Source organism: Gossypium hirsutum, chromosome A07 (genome assembly GCF_007990345.1).
Source record: "Gossypium hirsutum isolate 1008001.06 chromosome A07, Gossypium_hirsutum_v2.1, whole genome shotgun sequence".
Lineage (NCBI taxonomy): Eukaryota > Viridiplantae > Streptophyta > Magnoliopsida > Malvales > Malvaceae > Gossypium > Gossypium hirsutum.
Window position 1 is genome coordinate 20,949,330 of NC_053430.1, and position 20,574 is coordinate 20,969,903.

General features: G+C 36.9%; 2 protein-coding genes and 1 long non-coding RNA gene across 4 annotated transcripts; 1 reads left to right on the top strand and 2 right to left on the bottom strand.

The window, feature by feature from the left end:
• The first annotated feature begins 768 nt into the window (after positions 1–768).
• On the top strand, positions 769–3,970 carry LOC107953167 (uncharacterized protein At5g41620). Of its 2 annotated transcripts, none has more exons than XM_041117746.1 (3): positions 769–1,750; positions 1,834–1,956; positions 2,371–3,970. In XM_041117746.1, the coding sequence occupies exons 1-3, from the start codon at positions 1,337–1,339 to the stop codon at positions 3,748–3,750; spliced, it is 1,917 nt and encodes a 638-aa protein (XP_040973680.1). In that variant the 5' UTR covers positions 769–1,336; the 3' UTR covers positions 3,751–3,970. The 2 variants fall into 2 exon arrangements, with proteins under 2 accessions (XP_040973680.1, XP_040973681.1); XM_041117747.1 differs by having other exon boundaries at positions 1,837–1,956.
• Positions 3,971–4,726: 756 nt separating this feature from the next.
• LOC107953166 (bifunctional nitrilase/nitrile hydratase NIT4A) lies at positions 4,727–8,000 on the bottom strand. The gene is made up of 4 exons (XM_016888404.2): positions 7,582–8,000; positions 7,180–7,473; positions 6,261–6,542; positions 4,727–5,102 (listed from the first exon to the last, which is right to left on the bottom strand). The coding sequence occupies exons 1-4, from the start codon at positions 7,898–7,900 to the stop codon at positions 4,945–4,947; spliced, it is 1,053 nt and encodes a 350-aa protein (XP_016743893.1). The 5' UTR covers positions 7,901–8,000; the 3' UTR covers positions 4,727–4,944.
• Positions 8,001–8,303: 303 nt separating this feature from the next.
• On the bottom strand, positions 8,304–9,967 carry LOC107956514 (uncharacterized). Its single transcript, XR_001700138.2, has 3 exons — positions 9,818–9,967; positions 8,890–8,992; positions 8,304–8,776 (listed from the first exon to the last, which is right to left on the bottom strand). It is a non-coding gene; the product is annotated as an uncharacterized lncRNA (long non-coding RNA).
• Positions 9,968–20,574: the final 10,607 nt, after the last annotated feature.

The following is a 20,574-nucleotide window of genomic DNA, read 5'->3' on the forward strand; positions in this document are numbered from 1 at the left end:
TAACTTGTTGAGATTTAATATAGAATAATATAAATTTAAGTATACCGAAATGCATTTTTATATTCTTATTTAAGATTCAGATAACAGTTAATTTTTTAAAAAATTAAAAAATAATTGGGTAGTAGTTGTTGAAGTAGTGAATGGTTTTTCTTTTCATGAATAACTTATTAAATTACATTCAATATTGTATTTTTATTAGTATGCAATATTATCTAAACTTTGTTTTTACATTTGATTACTTGAGTGAAAAAAAAATTAGGAGGCCGGAATTAAAATATATATTTTTATGAGAGTTAAAATGTAATTTTATAATTTCAATAATTTACATTTTTATAAATTTTATAATATTAAATAAAAAAATTATCATTTTGGGAAGGGACAAAGTGTAATTTTATCTTTTACTAAATTAAAATCTTGTAAGACTTAAAGGGCTAAAGTGAAATTTTACATTTTCTTCCTAGTCTAAATTTTTTTATACAATACATAGAATTACTTATAATCTCTCCTTCACTTTTACATAACCCACGTACTTGTGTATCGATAACAATGCCAATGTGAATTGAGTTAAAAGACTCAATCGACAAATAATATATAAAATTAATTTACTAAAAAATGCATAATATTTTAAACTTTAACCTTTATATATAATAAAATATATTGTATCCATAAAACACTAAAATCTGATATTGTGAAGTAAATATAAAAAATTGCAAAAGAAGGGGCTTGTAATTACTATATATTGAGACTATGACTCCATTTTGAACACTTGAGAAACAAACCTTTCTTCTTTCTTTTTTATTATTTTTCCTAATCAAATCTTTTGACATTATATTTGTTGTTTACAGCTGCCCACTTCTTGAAAACGCTTTTTGTGATTTTTTTATATAAAAAAAAAACTATTCCTTCCTTTCTGTAAATACAGAAGAAGAAGAAGAAGAAGAAGAAGAATCCTTGATTCATAATTTGATTGTCACTGTCTTTGCTTCTTCTTCTTCTTCTTTTTTTTTTTCAATTGATGAATTCAAGGCAACAAGCTCTTTGAGGGTCAGGGACTTGCCTAAAAAGTAAACATGCCTTCTCTTTAATCTGTTTTCTTCCTTCATCTTTTCCCTCACTTTTGCCTCTTCTGATATTCCATTTTTAAAAACTTCCCATTCCTTGAAACAATAAATAAATAAAACCTTCATTTTTTGGTTTCTCTATCGAATCTTCAATGAGATCTTGAGTGGTATCCCAAAATACTTCAAAAATTTTGAAATTGGGTCATCGAATTTGAGACCAAAATCTTGTCAAAATAAAAAATAAAAAAAATCAAATATATAAAACCTATAATGTCATGGCAACAACACCATGTAAGATAAGAAAACGAGGTTGTTCATCTTCTTCTCCATCTTCGTCATCGTCATCATCTTCAATCCAAAAATACAGATTCAAGCGTGCAGTTTTGGTGGGAAAAAAGGCAGGATCAACGACCCCTGTTCCCACATGGATAATGGCTACAACGAAGTCGCCGTCATTAGCAATGGCAAGCGCTGAATTTCCACCAAAGATTGTTGCCCAAACCAAAAAAGCCTCAGTTTCTGCTAGAAAACTTGCTGCCACTTTGTGGGAGATTAATACAATCCCTTCCCCACAACCTAAGGAAGTATTGGCTAAGAAAGATAAGAGGAGAAAAGCTTGTAGAGTTGCAAAAATGGCTCATACTTTGGCCCAAAATTTGTCTGATCCGTCCTATAGTCCTTTTTCAGAGGTTGGGTTTTTAATTTGTTCATGCTTTATATCAGTTGAAACATTTCTTCTGAAAATCTTATTGGCTGCTTTTTTTTTTCGTAGAAGATGGATGGAGGCAGAGTCCAATCTCATAGGAGAAGAGCTTCAATTGTTTCTCAAAAGCTTCAAGTAACTGATTATAAGTTGGGGAGCTTGGGCCCTGTTGGCAGTGGTAGTTTCATGGAGGTGATAACTTTCTTTTCTTTTTTTCTTTCTAACTTTTGGCTTTAATTCTTCAGTTTTTCTCTTTCAACCAGAGCACTTTTTTGGTGTCATTGTCTGCAAATCTTGGCAAATGCATGTTCTACTGTTGTTTTCTTCAAAATGGCTCTTTCTCTTAAGGTTTTGCAATGGGGAAATTCATATTTTTGCAATTGTTTTTTAGAATTAAAATTTCACTTTTTGTTGAAAATAGAAGTGGGAAACATTGATAATGACATCTGCCCAGATTTATCCACCACAATCTGCAATTTTAAATTTATTGCAGATCAAACATTTTCAATTGTATGTGCTTTTTTAGATATCTATGTTCGTTTTTGTTTGTATATTTGGGTAATTTTATTTATTTTGGGTACTGATGATATGCCTTGCAATGCACAGATTGAAACTCATTCTAAAGGCAAAAATCATGGCGGATGCATAATTGGAGTTAGAGCTCGTTTAAAGGATGTGAGTAATGGCTTAGCCACTTCTAAAGAACTACTTAAAGTTTTGAATCGAATTTGTGGTCTCGAAGAGCAACATACGACGAGCATGTCTTTGGTCTCAGCATTACGTGTTGAAATTGATCGAGCTCGAATCCATGTTGATCAATTGGTTCAAGAGCAACGATCCAACCGCAATGAAATCGAGCACCTCATGAGGCATTTTGCGGAGGAAAAGGCCACTTGGAAGAGGAAAGAGCGCGAGAGAATCCGTGATGCCGTATTGTGCATTGCCCAAGAGCTTGAGGTGGAGAAGAAACTCAGGAGGCAAACTGAGAGATTGAACAAGAAACTTGGAAAGGAATTGGCTGATACGGCAGCATCACTGTCCAAGGCAATGAAGGACCTCGAGAGTGAGAAGAGGGCGAAAGAGATACTGGAGCAAGTCTGCGATGAGTTGGCTCGAGGCATTGGAGAAGATCGAGCCACAGTCGAAGAACTGAAACGAGAGTCAGCTAAAGTGAAGGAAGAAATTGACAAGGAAAGGGAAATGCTTCAGTTTGCTGATGTATTACGGGAGGAGCGAGTCCAGATGAAGCTCTCTGAAGCTAAATATCATTTCGAGGAGAAGAATGCAGTCGTCGAAAAGTTGAGAAATGAACTTGAGACCTACCTAGGAAACAAACTAGACGAAGAAAACGGCGATGGTTCACCGAATCTGCAGAGAATCAAAGAGCTCGAAGCTTATTTGAAGGAGATTGATTTTGGATCCTGTCAAATAGTCGAGAAAGATGTAGATAGAATCAATGTTACGAACGAGGAAGAGTGCCAAGGAGATGATTCAGCTGATAGTGATCTTCACTCCATTGAATTAAACGTGGACAACAATGACATGAGCTACAAATGGAGCTACGCTTACAGAGATTATGTTGAAGATGGATCGAAGAAAACTTGGGTCGAAAAAGAAAGCAAGGGAAGGAAATCACTTTCTGAGATGATTTCATGGGGAAGTATTTGCTTAGAAAGAGGAAACTCAAACTCTAAAGGTTGGGATTTTGAACTCGAAATCCCAGAAAAGTTCGAGAGGGATGGGACATACAATCCACCGTCGCAAGTCCAGGCACACGATTACGAAGACGAGATTAAAAGATATAGATCAGTTAAGAGTCTAAGAGATCATATATTACATAGTAATAAAATAGCTCCCATCCAAAGTTTTCCTAGTCCGACCAGGCAATGGAGCCATTTCGAGACAGGCTCGCCGGTGTCAAAGGGGGATGGTTCGAAGCCTAAGCTCATCGGTACAATAAGTGAAGGCCGAACTTCAACAAGCTAAGATAGAAGAAACTTGTTATTTGTTTATTTGTTTGTTTGTTTGTTTTTTTTTTTTTTTTTTTTGTTCTTTAGCTTTCATTACCGATGGCTTTGTTGCATTTTCTTGAAATTCAAAAGCTGGTTTTTGCTTCTTATGTTTTTAATCATTTGCCAAACTTGGGAAAAGCTGAGACTGTAAATTAAACTTGTGAATTTATGGATATTTATAAAGCATAAAACAATTATGGGGTTCATAAATTCTTGTCTCTAATCTGCGAGTAGTGACACTTGTCAACAGCAGGATGATTGGGAATCATACTCTGACACTATGCAAAAAGAGAAATGGGGAAAGGGGTTCCTTTGTCTTGTTTCTCCATGTTCTTTGAACATGGTTTTATCCCTTGTGTTATGAATTTATTTGATCAAATTATGACAACCAAACCAAAGTCTAACAATGATGACCGACCACAACTCAATTATTCAGCTCCAATGTAGAATAAGAAAATGTCGGAGTCGAGGATTAAGACTAACTCAACTCCCAAGAAATTAAAAATAATTAATTAAAGAGACACTTCTATAATATAATTATTCTGAATTATTTCCAACATGTTAGTTGGTATCTTATGTACTCTTTTTTATACAAGTCACCATCATCCATGTGACATTATCCTACCAAATCGTGTGGAATGAAATTTATCTCAAAAACATACATTTGACAAAACTCCAAACACCTCACATGCCTTTGTAATTTGTATGATTAACTAACACCACCTCTTTATCTTTCATTCTCCACCCCAGGCCCCAATGGGTCTTCCCTCCAATTATTTCACCAGTGGGGGTGAAAATGTGAAATACTGGACATTTTTATTATTGATGCACCATGGTTTATAAATAATGAAAACACCAAAATTGAGCAGCACTAATTTTATTTACACTAGTTAATGGCATGCACAACATAATAGCTAATGAATCCCAACATAACTTTCAAACCAAGAAAATGGACAGTAAAAAGTAGCAGCATAAAATGAAGGGAAATTCACAGAATCAAGGTTCTGTATCATTAGTTACAGAGGGGATGGATGAACACGAGCACAAAGGGATCATCTGTTGAAAGAGAGATGCATTCCAATACCCTAAAATTGGTACAGTCAGTCATCAGATGGCTATACACTTTTATTCATCTGATTACAAGGTACCCAATGCGTATAACTTAAGATCACAGCAACTTATGAGCGTCTTCAGTTTTTTCAGATGCTGATGTAAAAGTAACTGGCTTTGCTGGATGGTCTCTCACAATCAAGCTAAGCACTTCTGGTCTTGAATAATGGCCTACCACATCGAAATCGAATTTCGCCCGTGCAATTTCTCCCATATCTGCTTGTCATTTAATCATATATACATATATATCATCCATTTCAGTCAGTGATCAATAAAGAAAGTTCATATCAAAGTTTGCAGAACCAGTGGAGTTGAAACATGCAAGGGACATAGTAGTCGGAAACAGGAATCCTGCCTACAAGAACTTGGACAAGCAAACAAAGAGAAATAGACAAGCACATGCAGATTCAAAAACTGAGACATGGTATTATGGTCCACTCCAACCTGAAAGGTTCAATCATTCTAAGTTTCAACGTTTTGTCCACAAAATACACATGTTAAAGATAGTATGGATACTTGTATCCCAAGTCAAGCTTTAGTTTACAATCGATGTTGGTTTCATGGTTTCTTTCTAGGACCATGACACAAATGTTACAATTCCCACGAACTCGCAAGCTATTGTTTAGTTTGGCCCACTGAACCTTATGGTTTTGTCCTCGAAGGCATTTCACAAGTTAAAGATGATTTAAGCACTTAAATTCCTGGTCAAACTCTACACAATCGATGCACACCACATTTCATATCAAAATCAAACAAATACACACAGGAACAAGTGTTTAAATCATGGTTTTCGGAACTGGACACCGGGAACCGATTGAGGTATCGGTCCAGAACAAGAGGTTGACCTGCAAACTGACACAGACTGGTTGAACAGGGTTAAAAAACCAGTTGAACCGGTGGTTGAACCAGTTTTTTTCTATTTTTTTATTTTTATTTTTAATGATTTTTTAATCGAACTGGTCAGACCGGTGAACCGGTGGTCTGACCAGTTCAACCACCGGTCTGGTTTTGAAAACCTTGGTTAAGTCATCATTGCATTGAAAACCTATTATCAACATTGCTTTGAAGGTCAGCTCCCCATGGACCCTCTGACACAAACAAGTGTCTCAAGAATTTTAAAGAAACATGGGATCATCCATATTCCAAGTCCAAGAGAAAGAGCATCTTGAACTATTAATATTACTTCTCATCAACATCTTGATGAGAAAATAACCATATGCTGAATGCTTATTCATAACTTTTAAGACATTCTCTCTAGATTCTAAATCAAATACATTCTCCCTGAAACAACCAATTGCATGCAATCCAGCAATGATTTGGTCAAGTTAGAAAGAGAAGTTGAGTAGATATTAAATCATGGATTACTGTACAAACCTAGATCTGCTGATATAAGTGCCTCCCCATCGTAATTGGGTCCAGCCAGAATAGCTCCAGATGGTGATATAATGACACTTCCACCAGCACAGACGACAGAATCTGGATTCAGTTCGTCTTCTGTCCCGGAAAACAGATATTCTGGAGGAGGTGGGTAGTCTTTCCTCCGACAGAACTGGTTGGCTGACAACACAAAACACCCGCCTTCAAGAGCTATATGGGTCATTGATGCTTGCCACACATCCCTGGAATCAGCGGTTGGTGCACAATATATTTCAATGCCTGCAATCCAATGTGTACATTCAAAGCCTTGCAAAAATAAAAAAGCTTTTGGTAGATAAAACTTTTGCAGGTAGATAATTCTTCGGTGTTGAATGGCTTATTTTGGGCTAATTTGGGCCTAAATAACATGATCAAGTATCTACCACCCTCACACTGCAACTCATGCATTCTACAAGAGTTATGGCTGCTTGCCGACCATATTCGATAATATTAAACACTAAACAACTATATCACATAAAAGGAAGTAAAACAAGATATAAGAAATACAAGAAACACAACAAAAATAAAATACATTTATGTTACTAAGAAAATACACAAATTTCTATTGCTAGCATAAACCAAGGAGAATAGACAAAGCACTAAGCGCACAGGAAGTACTTGGCCCCAATGGTGTTCCACAATTTCAAGTGAATCCAACCCGTATCACTTAATTCACTATTCATGCTTTTTTTTTTTTTTTGGAATCAATGTTTACATTTGAATAAAATATAAAATAATTCTTTAGATAAAGAAATGGGTTTTCAACTTTCAAGCAAAAGTAGTTCTTTTTCTAGTCTAACCAGGTCGCTACTTGCAATCAAAATCAAATTATGTACTTTGAGCCTTAAAATGTAGGTGAAGGGTCAAATAATCGAACCTTTTGCATACATTGCTGTTCTTAAAAGTGGCATTTTATTTTCCCAACAAATGGCAGCCCCTACTTTCCCGATGGGAGTCTCGAAAACCGTAATCGTGGATCCATCTCCAAACCCCCAAATTATGCGCTCCAATACCGTCGGCATGATCTTGCGGTGCTTCCCCAGGAACCGACCTTGAGAATCGAAAAACACCACCGTACAATATAGAGTGTATCCATCTCTCTCTATCACACCCATCACCAAGTAAACCTTATACTTTCCAGCCATGGCCGCCAAACGCTCGATTTCAGGACCTGCAGCAAACAGTAACAGAAAGTGGCATTATTAACCCAAAATTTATTATCCAAAATCTGACAGAAATGATCAGAAACAAAATTTTAAAAAGCTTGATAAATACAAACCAGGAACATCAATGGCTGGAGCGTGATATTTCCGGAACTCTTCCTTCCCTTTAGCAGTGCGGTTCCCAATGGTAACGCCGAAGTTGGAGCCGCGTGGATATCCGCCGATAAACGCTTCAGGGAACACCACTAGCTGAGACCCATATCCGGCGGCTTCAGCCAACAACCTCTCCGCTTTGTCTAAAGTAGCGGGGGTGTCATAGAAAATGGTAGAAGCTTGGACCACGGTAGCTCGGACGGTGGGGACGGAGGCATCGCCACCCATGTCGACCTCGGCGAAGAGAGGTCCGTCGGGTTGTGGGGCTGGGACTATTGACATTGTGGGATTGGGATTTGAGAATGTGTGGTAGGGGAGAAGGTTGCGTACTGGTATGTGGAAGTAAATTTGAGTTTTAGGGCATGTTTGATTGGCAGTAAAATGTTTTCCGAACATGATTTTTGGAAAATGTTTTACTTTTCTGTAAAATGACTTACTGAAAAATATTTTCTGGTGTTTGATTGAATCAGTGTAAAATATTTTCTGCTGTTTGACAGATTTCCTGAAAATATTTTCCGGAAAAGTTATTTTTTACATATATTAATATATATTAATAAATTTTTATATTTTAAAATTGTTTTTACATATATTGCAATAATTTATTTATAATAATACTCAATAATAAGCTACAATATTGATTGTTATAAATTGAAAAAATATTATCCACAATGAATACTAGTAAAAATATTGAAATATATGTAAAAATATGAATATTAAACAGCAAAATAGTGAAGATGTACAAAAGAACCACATTGAGCATTGAAAGCACTATCTGATCAGAAAATAGAAAAATTACATAACTCTCTTTCTGAATTTAATCTAGCAACTCTGAACTCATTTTTTTGTTTCTGCATCTCAACTTTTATTTGCTTCTAGATATTTCGTGTTTCACACACCCAACCAGACAAATTTCCAGCAGGTGACACAATGCAATTATCCGGAGTTTTTAAGCTGCATGATATCCTTAACAAGAAATAATAAAAAGAATAGCAGTCTTGCCTTTTTGTACAAACGAAAGTCAATAAAGAACCCGTGCATGTAGGCTCGCAGAAGATTGGTCCCAATTAGATTTGTCAAATTCAACTTCTCAAGATCCTCTTTTGTTAAAAATTTATAGTTGTCATATATGCTTGTTTGTCCACCCTCCTCAAGCTCTTCCTGTAAAATATATACAAAGTAAACACTAGTGCACCACATCTGCATATCCCAACATAGTACATCCAATAAAAGGATAAAACAAAAATTGATTAGGATACAAGTTAAAAACACACCGTAAGAGATTCCAGCGAAGAACACCACTTGGGAACAGGTCCCAAAGCAGGTATGAAATAAGCAGGAATCTGGCTAGCATCCAAAGCCAGCAACATCAGCCCACTATCATTGAACACAAATCAAGGTTCTTTAGTAAAGAAAACCAGATTGATAAGAATCCAATAATATCAGTAACCATCTTTATCAAAAAAAAAAGCACTTCAAGTTTACATCATTAAGCATTTCAAGTAATTCAAAGAATTCCAACATTTTAAAAGCCAATGAACGTTTTACATTTACTCCTATTAACTAATAAAACAAGACAATAAATTGCAACAATATGATAATCATGACCATCCAACTAAAGCACCTTTAAAAGCTACAAATGCAGAACAAGTTTCGGCACTCATTTAAGCTTCCAAGTTGATTGAAAGCTACAAATGCAGAACAAATGCAGTTGCTGACTTTTGACCATCTATAATGTATGATAAAATAAGACTGATATTCTTCTAGTTAAAAAATGTATTCTTTTTATAAGAATGTAAATGAGACATTGATGATCAACCAAAATATTCATACTTTTCTCCTTCCTTAAATCGACCAAGTTGGAGGTCAAGAGAACTTACAGATGAAATTTAGCAAATATTGCAGAAGCTATATAGCATACGCATGCATGATGGGGTGCTAAAGTATCCAAATTACCCATTTTCCAGTTAACCCAGAAACTGATTTGCAGAAAATATTTGCAGAAAACTACCCATTTGCAGAAACCCTTAACAATCAAAACTGAAATTAGAAAATAACTGAAATAAAAACTTAATCAAAGAAACAAAAAAAAAAAGATCAAGAAAGTAGAGGAGGAAAAACAACAGAGAAAAGGAGGAAAGGCACACCCAAGAAAAAATCACGATCAACAAAAATAATACACAGAGAAAAGGAGAACAGAACCTGTTGATAACCCAAGAAGAAGAAGCACACCGATGAGGAGGAGAGGCTGACGTTGATGGACGGAGAGGAAATGAGGAGGAAATGAGAGGTTGAAGCTGTGTTTTCCGGAAAATGTCTTACGGAAAAAAAAATCTGTAAGACATTTTACGCAAAGAAGGGCTTGATTTTCCCGTGTGTTGAAGTTGCTTTTCCGAAAAATCAATTCCTTTGGTCAATCAAACACCGTAAAAGAGGGAAAATGTTTTCCGGAAAATGAAATACGCCAATCAAACAGACCCTTAGTTTGAAAAGGTTTTAGGCGTTTTGGGTTAACCAGAGATTTCTAGACTACTTGCTGTATTTTTCTATTTTAATCAAATTTGCTCTTCTGGTTTTCAGTTTTCATGCTTCAACAATTTCATCCTTTTCAACTAAATTTCCAATACCAACTACACCTTTTTTTTATTGATATAATTCACAATATTTTTACATTTTAGGCCACTTCACTATTGAGTTTGAAAAGTGAAGTTTGAGACTGTTTATCTTTATTGTTAGAAACATAAATGTTTTTTTTATTCATGAGGTTTGTCGAGACCATTTTTAAAATCGAGTTTTGGAAAATGAGAATCGACTTTAAGAAAAACGAAAACGGGAGTCGCCACCAATCTTTTTAGGTGTGATTGGATCACCTTATAAAATGTTTTGTTTTAAAACATTAATTTTGGTCTACGAAAGTCGAGAAAATGGATTCAGGAGTCGGTTACGTACGAGGAAGGGTTAGCACCCTCGTAACGCCCAAAAATTGGTACCTAATTGATTATCAAGTGTCTTTAATGTCGGAAATTTAAAAATTTTAGGATGCAATCCTCTTTTAGTATTTTTTATTTTGAAAATTAGGGTTCACTTGTATCAAATAAATCAAAATATTATATCCAATAAGTTAGGACACAATATTTTTAAGATATCTGACACTAAGTTAGCCTTGTTGGAAATCTCTATCTCGAAACAACGAAACGCCATATCCAGTAAGTTAGGACACAACGCCTTGAAATTCAGAGACAGTTGCTTGCACTTAGAAAACCTTAAAAACTTAGAAGGGTGCTTAACTATTCGAACTCAACGAGAAAAGTTGCAACCTAATAAGTTAGGGCACTACTTTTCTCGAAATTTTCAAACACCAAGTATTACCTTTATTTTTGAAAACTTTAAAGTCTCGTTTTTAAATCGATGCATGAAGGAGCATATTAACATAACATACGAGATAACATGTTATAATGATAGGTAAACAAAAGCACAATAGCATAAATATCATACATTAACTAACATATATATAAGAAATAAAACATGGCAAATTTTAAATAAGTAAAATATACATAAAACACAATATATATTTAAGAAGAATAGGTAAAAACACATAAACATATAATTCAACATATATTTAAACATATTAATAATAAAAAATGATGCATGATATACAATTTGACGTATAAATATACAAAACAAATGTGATAATATATAAAAAAAAATAATGTAGTAACATATATCAAACAAACAACACCTAATAATATTATGAGACTAGCATTTAATGTATAAATGATATAATAATATATAAAAGATTTAATACAATAATTATAATATATAATATAAAAGTATATGTAAAAAATAATATATAATATATATAAATAATAACAATTTGCGAAAAATAATATATACTAAATAATAATAATATAAATAATATATAATAAAATACTTATATAATATATAATATGAAAATAAGGTTAAAAAATAAAACAAATAACAATATAAAAAACATATATATATATAATAATAAAAATAAATATATAGGGTTAGATTTGAAGTTCAATAAAATTACGGGGCGAATTTAAAAAAATAAAACTGAATTAAGGTCCTAATTAAAACACGCGTAAATCGAAAGGGACTCATTGGGCAAAATGCTCTATTCCCAAAACGACAACGTTTTAATTCTGTGTTTAAAAGGGTCGGGGATCAAATTGAAACCAAAATAAAAATAGTGGGCAAAAATTAAAAATTGCAATAAATTTAATTTAAAAGATGAAAAAGACGGAAGGACTAAAGGGATAAATATCCCATTTTCTTAAAACACGCGGACCCTTCGGGTATGATCGGGTCGGATCCTGGGCCCTATATAAGTTAAATTTTAATTTTAAATTTCATTTCTAACTACCCGTTAAAAAAAACCAAAAAAGACTCTGAAACCCTCTCTTCAATCCTCTGGCCTGAGTTCTAACAACGGCCGATGGCCACCGCTCCACGCGCCCACGCGCCGCCGTGCACGGCGGTCGGAAGGCCAAAAATCCTTCCTCTTGCAGTCGAAACACAGGTAGTACTTCTCCTCTTTATTATAAAAAGTATTTTTGTATATTACAACTTAAAAAAAGTGAACTGTTTTCCCTTTGATTTTCAAATCTGTTTTTGGATTGTCTGTTATATTAAAAACAGATGTATATATAAAAATAAAATAAAAAACAGGAGGAAATAATAGAGAATGAAAAAAAAACAAAACTCTTGAATCTGCCGTGAGTTTTTATTTTTTCTATACTGTTTGTACATGTGTGTTTAAAACCCCAAAAAAAAATCCCTCCTTTTGCAATATTTAGATCCGGGCTTTATAGCCACTGTTAACCAATACAAATTTGTTATGAAAATCTTTCCTATTTCTTGCCGTGTTTTGCTTCTTTCCTTTGCAATTTTCTCTTCCTTTTTTGCAGGTAATCACAAGATCTCCGGATATGAGGGGGACCTTCATTTGGTGCTTGCGGCGCGAGGAGAGGGCTAGGGTTTCTAACCCTAGCCGAATGCTTCTAAATTTTGGGCCTCTAAGAGTTTGGGTCAGTAGTGTTTAAATATTGGGCTTTGGATGTGAATGGGTACACGGGTAGCGACCGGATTAAATGTTTGGGCTCTATTGTATTTTGGTGCTTTGTAAATGGACTCTTAATAAATTAATATTTATTTGCCCATTTATTTTCTTCTGTTTAAGCCCGGTCAAATTTGGGCTACTACAGCTGCCCCTCTTTGCTCATTGTTGTGTGACGGGAATTGAGCAAAGATTTATAAAAACCAAATTTGACCGGTCTTATCAAATCATGGTCTTCAATTTGCTTCTTGTAAACTTATGACTGTCATGTTGATATCTTTGATCTGCTCTCCGCCGAACACAGAGACGCCAAATCTGCTTCTTTGATTTGTTCTCTGACAATACAGAGATGCCAAATCATCTTAGATTTGCTTCAGCGTAAGCACGCGAAAACCAAATCAGCTATGCCTTCGATTTGCTCCTTGTAAGCACAAGGATACCGAACCATCTTGGATCTGCTTCAGTCTAATCATCTGAAGGTTAGATTTGCTATGTGTCTGCCCTCCGTCGAATATGGAGACGCCAAACTTTAATTTGTTCTCTGACAATACAGAGATGCCAAATCATCTTAGATTTGTTTCATCGTAAGCACATGAAAGCCAAATCAGCTATGATTTCGATTTGTTCCTTATAAACACAAGGATGCCAAATCATCTTGGATCTGCTTCAGTATAAACACATGAAGGCCAGACCTGCTATGTGTCTGCTCTCCGTCTAATATGGAGATGACAAACTTCGATTTGTTCTCTGACAATACAGAGATGCCAAATCATCTTAGATTTGCTTCATCGTAAGCACGTGAAAGCCAAATCAGTTATGGTTTCGATTTGTTCCTTGTAAGCACAAGGATGCCAAACCATCTTGGATCTTGCTTCAGTAAGATCTGCTATGCTGCGTCCGATTACCCTACTGCTTAGGGGATTAAGGCGCGTCGTCTTTGATAACCTGTAGAATGATTATACCTGATAATTAGGATGCTATGATCGAAGTAAGTCGAATGTTCCTAATTAAACATGTTATGATGCAAAATGTTGTGAACATGACCCCTATCCTAGACGTCACCACTCATTCCTTCATTTGTCTTTTCTTTTCTCAAAGTATTATTCTTGCTCAGCCTGTAGGCTTGTACCCTTCCTCAAATGCTACGATCCACTGAGGATGTCTGTAAGATAATCTTTCCTTAGAATTGAATCGTTGGTTTTGTCCATTTTCCTTTTGAACTGGAAGAAAGAAATTCCTCGAGTTCATTCATCCCTTACTTATGTGAATTTCTCGAACAATTGTCCTGTTTTAGTTTCTTGTATTATCTAGAAATTCCAGAGTAATGCTCAAAACTTCGTTTGTGAATATATTTAGTTCATCTATCATTATTTCAATGCAACATACTTAAAGAATAATGGAAGATAAATAAATCTCTAAGAATAATTGGATTTGAATGAATTATCGAAAAAGATACAAAGGAAATTAATCTGAAAGCCTATCTTTGAAAAGAGAGACAAAAAATCTAAAGATAGCAAACAGGCCAAAAATTAGATGCCCTAGATATCGCCGCTTGAGCGCTTATACATCAACTTCATGAAGGCATATGTTTAGAAGATTCAAAGTACTCTGTCGATGCCCCAGTATGCAACGTTCTTCGTTCTTTGTTGAGCAAGATTACCGGATGCTTCAAAATTTGAGTCGCCCTTTCAGGTTTTCAACTCAAAACCCCTTTGGTCACAAGGAGCCCTTTGCGGGTTTTCACTATGGCCTCTCTATTTTTCTCTTTTTTTCCTCTTTTTTTTTTGAAACCCCAAAGTGCCCTTTGCGGGTTTTCACCTTGGATTCTCTTCTCCTTTAGACAAAGTATTTTTTAACTGAGTCTAAGTTCACTGGGTTGGGTAAACTTTTCCCATCTATTTCCGTTAAAGTCAATGCACCGCCAGAGAAAGCTTTCTTCACGACATACGGCCCCTCCCAATTCGGCATCCATTTCCCCTAAAGTCTTTTTGAATAGGAATGATCTTTTTCAGTACAAGGTCTCCCCCGTGGAATTCTCTTGGTCGAACTTTCTTATCATAAGCTCACATCATTCGCTTCTGATACATCTGCCCATGTCGAATGGCTCTTAGCCTCTTTTCCTCAATCAAGTTCAACTGGTCATATCAGGATTGAACCCATTCAGCTTCATCTAACCTTATCTCCGTCAAAATTAGAAGAGAAGGTATTTCTACTTCAATAGGTAACACTGCTTCTATCCCATAAACTAACGAGAATGGGGTTGCCCCAGTAGAGGTTTTAACAGATGTTTGATAGGCCAGGAGTGCAAACGGTAACTTCTCATGCCAATATCTATAGGTCTCAGTCATCTTCCCCACTATTTTCTTAATGTTCTTGTTGGCGGCCTCCACCGCCCCATTCATTTTTAGACGATAAGGAGAAGAATTGTGATGCTTGATCTTGAACTGGTCGCAAACCTCTGCTATCGTTTTGTTGTTCAAGTTCAATACATTGTCGGATATGATCTTCTCAGACATTCCATACCGACAAATGATCTCCTTCTTTAAGAATCGACTCACAGCTGACTTAGTAACATTCGCATAAGAAGCGGCTTCTACCCATTTTGTAAAGTAGTCAATTACCACGAAGATAAACCGATGTCCATTCGAAGCTTTCGGTGATATTGGTCCCATGACATCCATCCCCCACATGGAGAAGGACCATGGAGAAGTCATAACATGCAAAGATGAAGGTGGTATATGAATTTTGTCTCCATAAATCTGACACTTATGGTATTTCTTGGTATAGTTGATAAAGTTCCTTTCCATAGTGGCCCAATAATAGCCAAACCTCATGATTTGCCTTGTCATTCGTGAACCCATTTGCATGCGTCCCACATACACCTTCATGAATTTCTTCTAAAATTAGCTTAGCTTCCACAGCATCGACACATCTCAAAAGTACTTGGTCTTTCCTTCTCTTGTACAGGATATCCCCGTCCAAGACATAGTTGCAAGCTAACCTTCTCAAAGTTCGTTTGTCATTTTCATTGGCATGTTCAGGGTATTTACGATCTCTCACATATCGTAATATATCCTGATACCAGGGGTTATCATTATTTCCTTCCTTTTTAATGTTACAACAATGAGCTGGAGCCTCATAGATACTCATTTGAATTGGTCTCATCTCTTCCTCTTTATTCGCCTTAATCATTGAGGCCAAGGTTGCTAAAGCATCTCCCATCTGATTTTTGTCTCGTGGGAGATAATTGAAGGTGATGTCATTGAACTCCACAAGTAATCCCAAAACTACCTTTCGATAATTGATCAATTTAGGGTCCCTTGTCTCCCATTCACCTCTAAGCTAATAAATTACCAACGCAGAATCTCTATTACTTCTAGGGTTTTTATACCTCGCTCTATAGCTGCTTGAAGTCCCATGATGCATGCTTCATACTCAGCCATATTATTTATGCAATCAAAGTCCAACTTGCACGTAAACGGGTAATGATCGCCATTTGGGGATACCAAGACTGCCCCAATTCCATTTCCGACTGCATTAGAAGCTCCATCAAAATTTAGTTTCCAAGGAAAATCTTCGGTCGTTGCTATACACATTAACTCCTCATTTGGAAAATCAAAGTTCAATGGCTCACAATCCTCTAGAGCCCTACTGGCCAAGAAGTCTGCTACCGCACTTCCTTTTATAGCCTTCTGACTTATATAGACTATATCAAACTCTTAAAACAAAATTTGCCATCTCGCCATTCTCCCATTTAGAGCCGTTGACTCCATCATGTATTTCAATGAATCAAGCTTTGAGATGAGCCAAGTGGTATGGTATAGCATGTACTGTCTTAATCTCCGAGTTATCCAAATCAGCGCACAGCACAACTTTTCAATTGGTGGATATCTCATTTCACAGTCAGTGAATTTCTTACTGAGATAATAAATTACCTTCTTATTTTTCCCCGACTCGTCATGCTGACCAAGCATACATCCCATAGAATTACTGAACACTGACAAGTACAGTATCAACGGTTTATCTGGGCTAGGTGGAGATAATACTGGAGCATTCAACAAATACTGCTTGACCTTTTCAAAAGCAATCTGGCACTCTCCATCCCAAGTACCTTGATGGTGCTTTCTGAGGAGGCGAAAGATAGGATCACATTTCTCAGTTAGTTGTGAAATGAACCGAGCGATGTAATTCAACCTTTCTAGGAATCCTCGAACTTCTTTTTGAGTTTGTGGTGGAGGCAATTCTTGTATTGCTCTGACTTTGTCTGAATCAACTTCTATTCCCTTTTCACTGACTACGAAACCCAATAGCTTTCCCGATCTAGCTCCGAAGGTGCATTTTGCTGGATTGAGCCTCAACTGAAACTTCCTCAACCTCAAGAATAGTCTTCTCAAAACTTCAATATGCTCTTTCTCTGTTCGGGACTTAGCAATCATGTCATCAACATATACTTCAATGTCCCTATGCATCATGTCATGAAATAAGTTCACCATGGCCCGCTGGTAAGTTGCCCCTGCGTTCTTCAATCCAAACGGCATTACTTTGTAGCAAAAAGTGCCCCACAAGGTTATGAAGGTGGTTTTATCCATGTTATCTGGATGCATTTTTATCTGATTGTACCCTGAGAAACCATCCATAAAGGAAAACAACAAATGTCCCATCGTGTTGTCTACCAAAGTGTCGATGTACGGCAAAAGAAAGTTGTCTTTTGGGCTAGCTTTATTTAGATCTCTGTAATCAACGTACATTCGTACCTTCCTATCCTTTTTAGGGACCGGCACAATATTAGCTACCCATTCGGAGTACTTGACCTCTTGTAGGAATCCTGCATCGAACTGCTTCTTAATCTCATCTTTTATTTTTAGAACAATGTCTGGCCGCATTCTCCGCAACTTCTGTTGGACTAGTTTGCAATCCTATCTTATCGGAAGACGATGTACTATAATGTCGGTACTCAATCCGGGCATATCTTGATATGACCATGCGAAGATATCCTTGAACTCCCGAAGCAATTCAACCAGACTATGCCTTGTGTCCTCAGTAATCAGTGTTCCAATTTTCAACTCATTCCCTTCCTCTAGGGCTACATTTTCTATTGCCTCTTTCTCATACGGCATAATTCGTTTTTCCTCCTGTTTTACCATTATTAACAGATTAGGAAACACATCACAATCTTGAACATCTTCAAAATCCTGAGATTCCTCTAAACACATGTCTTGCTCGCAAGAGAAATTAGGAGTTGCAGTATCAGTGCTCATATCATTGATATCTAGGGACCTGTGGGGGTATGAAAGAATAATTGTTTATGTGCTATGAATGAAAGAATGAGAATTGCAAAAGTTTAACGAAATATTGATTGATAAAAAGAAACCATATTCGTCCAAATTAATAAAAAAGTTATTTTTATTAAAATAATAATAGATGATTATAAGCCTTTTTCACAAACGTAATCTTACTACTCCTAGGCCATAGAGTAACAAGCATGTTTCGAGAATTACTCTGAAAAATTCCTAAAGACTACAAGAAGGTCCTCCGTAGTCCAATTGTTTAGAGAGCTCCCCGGTTCGTAAGGGCGAATGCCTTCGAGGCTTCCTTGCTCCAATCCCTCATTGTATACAGCATTAATCGGATGATTTTCTTCTACCAGTAACCCTCCTAACTTAAAGGATTTGGATAAAGGTGGGAATGTCATCGGTTCCCACTCCACTTTCCTCCGTTCAAACGCGTCTTTCTTCTCGCTTGGCGCTTCTCAATCTCTTGCCTCCGGTGCTTATGGTCTAGCTTGAAGTCCAAACCAAAGTGATCTTTCTTCTCGATCAATTTTGGGATTTGAACCCCTCCTTGCAACAGTCTTCCTAGTCCTTTTTCTGGCAATGCTCCCTTCCCCATCATTATTTGCAGGACCATCCTTGTGGCTCTAGACATTTTGGGTACCGATACCTCACTTCTTTCCAAAATGAATGTTGCATTGATGATTTCTAAAGAGCGGAAAGAACACTCAATAGCCTCTTCATTCGCCTCGACATAAGGGGCCTTACTAGTGACTGCTGCTATAATGTCCTCCTCCGCATTGATGGTTACTAACCGTCCATCTGTCACTAACTTCAATTTTTGGTGCAATGAGGAGGGCACCGCTCCTGCCAAGTGTATCCATGGTCTCCCCAATAAACAATTATAGGAGGGATTGATATCCATCACCAAGAAATCAACTTCATATGTATTTGACCCAATTTCCAAAGGGATGTCAATTCGTCCTATCACTTTCCTTTCGATTCCATCGAAGGCTCTTACCACATTGTAACATGTTTTCACATGCGAGCTGTCAATGGGTAATCTGTTCAATGTAGATAATGGAAGGACGTTAAAAGTCGACTCGTTATCAACGAGTATACTTGGAAGCGTGTATCCCTTGCACCGAGTAGTGATGTGCAAGGCCTTGGTTGACCCTATGCCCCTAGGTGGAATTTCATCATCATTGAAGTAGATGAAATTGTCAGCACTGATGTTATTCACCAACCGGTCCAACTTGTTAACGGATATGTCGTGAGTGACATATGTTTCGTTAAGTACCTTCAACAATGCATCCTGATGCACCTCAGAACTCAAAAGTAGGGCTAATACTGATATACGCGCTGGCTGCCTACGCAACTGCTCGACCACACTATACTCGCTATGCTTAAGAAACTTTAGAAACTCCTTAGCCTCCTCCTCCTTTACCTGCTCATTGACAGGCACTTCAACCTCTTTCTTCTTCTCAACGTCAACATCCTTTGTTTTCGTGGGCTCAACTCTAATGCCCCCTCATCATAACGCTTCCCACTTCGTGTATGGGAACCTTCATTTTGCACGCCCCTAGACGCACTGGCTATACTCTCCCCCTCAGGTACTGTTACACTGCAGTCATAGCTCCATGGTACCCTCTTGTCATCCTTGTAAGGGAAAAGATTAGGTTTATGGATGACGACCTTGGGCCCGGTTTGCACCCCCGCTTCATTATTCCCCGGCAAGGAAATAATAATTCTTGGTCGACTGATTCCTTGTCGTTCATTTTCTAGCACACATATTTGTCTTTTGTAAGAACTACCCTAAAAAATCTGTAGCTCTTTGTTAACCATAAAGCCTTGTACTATGGCCTTGAACTCTTCACAATTTTGGATCATATGACCCACCTCTCCATGGAATTCACAATAGTTCCCCATTCTTTCTCTACCTTTTCCAGAGGTCAACATACCTCTCTTCACCATCTCCTCCCATATTACTTTCATGGGTGTTTTCACCTTAGTAACATCTTCATTGATTCTTCTTTCTCTAGTTTCATCAATGGCATTCACTCATTGATTGCCATGATCTGGTAACGAATTTTCAGCATTATGGGTACTGTCAAATTCCATAACCCCCATCTTGATAAGCCTCTCCACGGCCTTCTTGAATCCGGTGTAATTTTCAATCGAATGCCTCGGTATTCCCGCATGATATTCGCATTTAGCATTTGAATCATACCATTTGAGGTACGGTGGCTGTAGCGGTTTCAAGTGAAATAGAGCAATGGCATGTGCATCGTATAAGCTTTGATAAAGCTCACGATACGTCACAAGGATAGGCGTGAATTGTATTCTTTCCGAATTCTGTCTTGTGCCCGATTCCTGTCTTTGAGTACTTTGTTGCTCGACCGCAGCTGCTTTGGGTTGACCAACTGTGATTGCCCTAGAGTTGAAACTATTCATGTTATTCACCTCGTTGTCCTTTCTCCTTGGGGCAGATCTTTTAGCCGTTTCCCCCTCAATTTTACCGCCCCTTATGGCGTTCTCAATCATCTCTCCTGCCATAACTATATCCGCGAAACTTTTCGTGGTGCTTCCAATCATGTGAGTGATGAACG

What these genes read in the sequence shown, in the direction of transcription:
- LOC107953166 (XM_016888404.2), bottom strand. Translation starts at nt 7,900, where the DNA reads ATGTCAATAGTCCCAGCCCCACAACCCGACGGACCTCTCTTCGCCGAG. An exon ending in TCCAGCCATTGATGTTCCTG is followed by an intron (nt 7,474 to 7,581) that starts GTTTGTATTTAT and finishes TGTTTGCTGCAG; the next exon opens with GTCCTGAAATCGAGCGTTTG. An exon ending in AACAGCAATGTATGCAAAAG is followed by an intron (nt 6,543 to 7,179) that starts GTTCGATTATTT and finishes ATTGGATTGCAG; the next exon opens with GCATTGAAATATATTGTGCA.
- LOC107953167 (XM_041117746.1), top strand. Translation starts at nt 1,337, where the DNA reads ATGGCAACAACACCATGTAAGATAAGAAAACGAGGTTGTTCATCTTCT. An exon ending in CCTATAGTCCTTTTTCAGAG is followed by an intron (nt 1,751 to 1,833) that starts GTTGGGTTTTTA and finishes TTTTTTTCGTAG; the next exon opens with AAGATGGATGGAGGCAGAGT. An exon ending in GCAGTGGTAGTTTCATGGAG is followed by an intron (nt 1,957 to 2,370) that starts GTGATAACTTTC and finishes TGCAATGCACAG; the next exon opens with ATTGAAACTCATTCTAAAGG.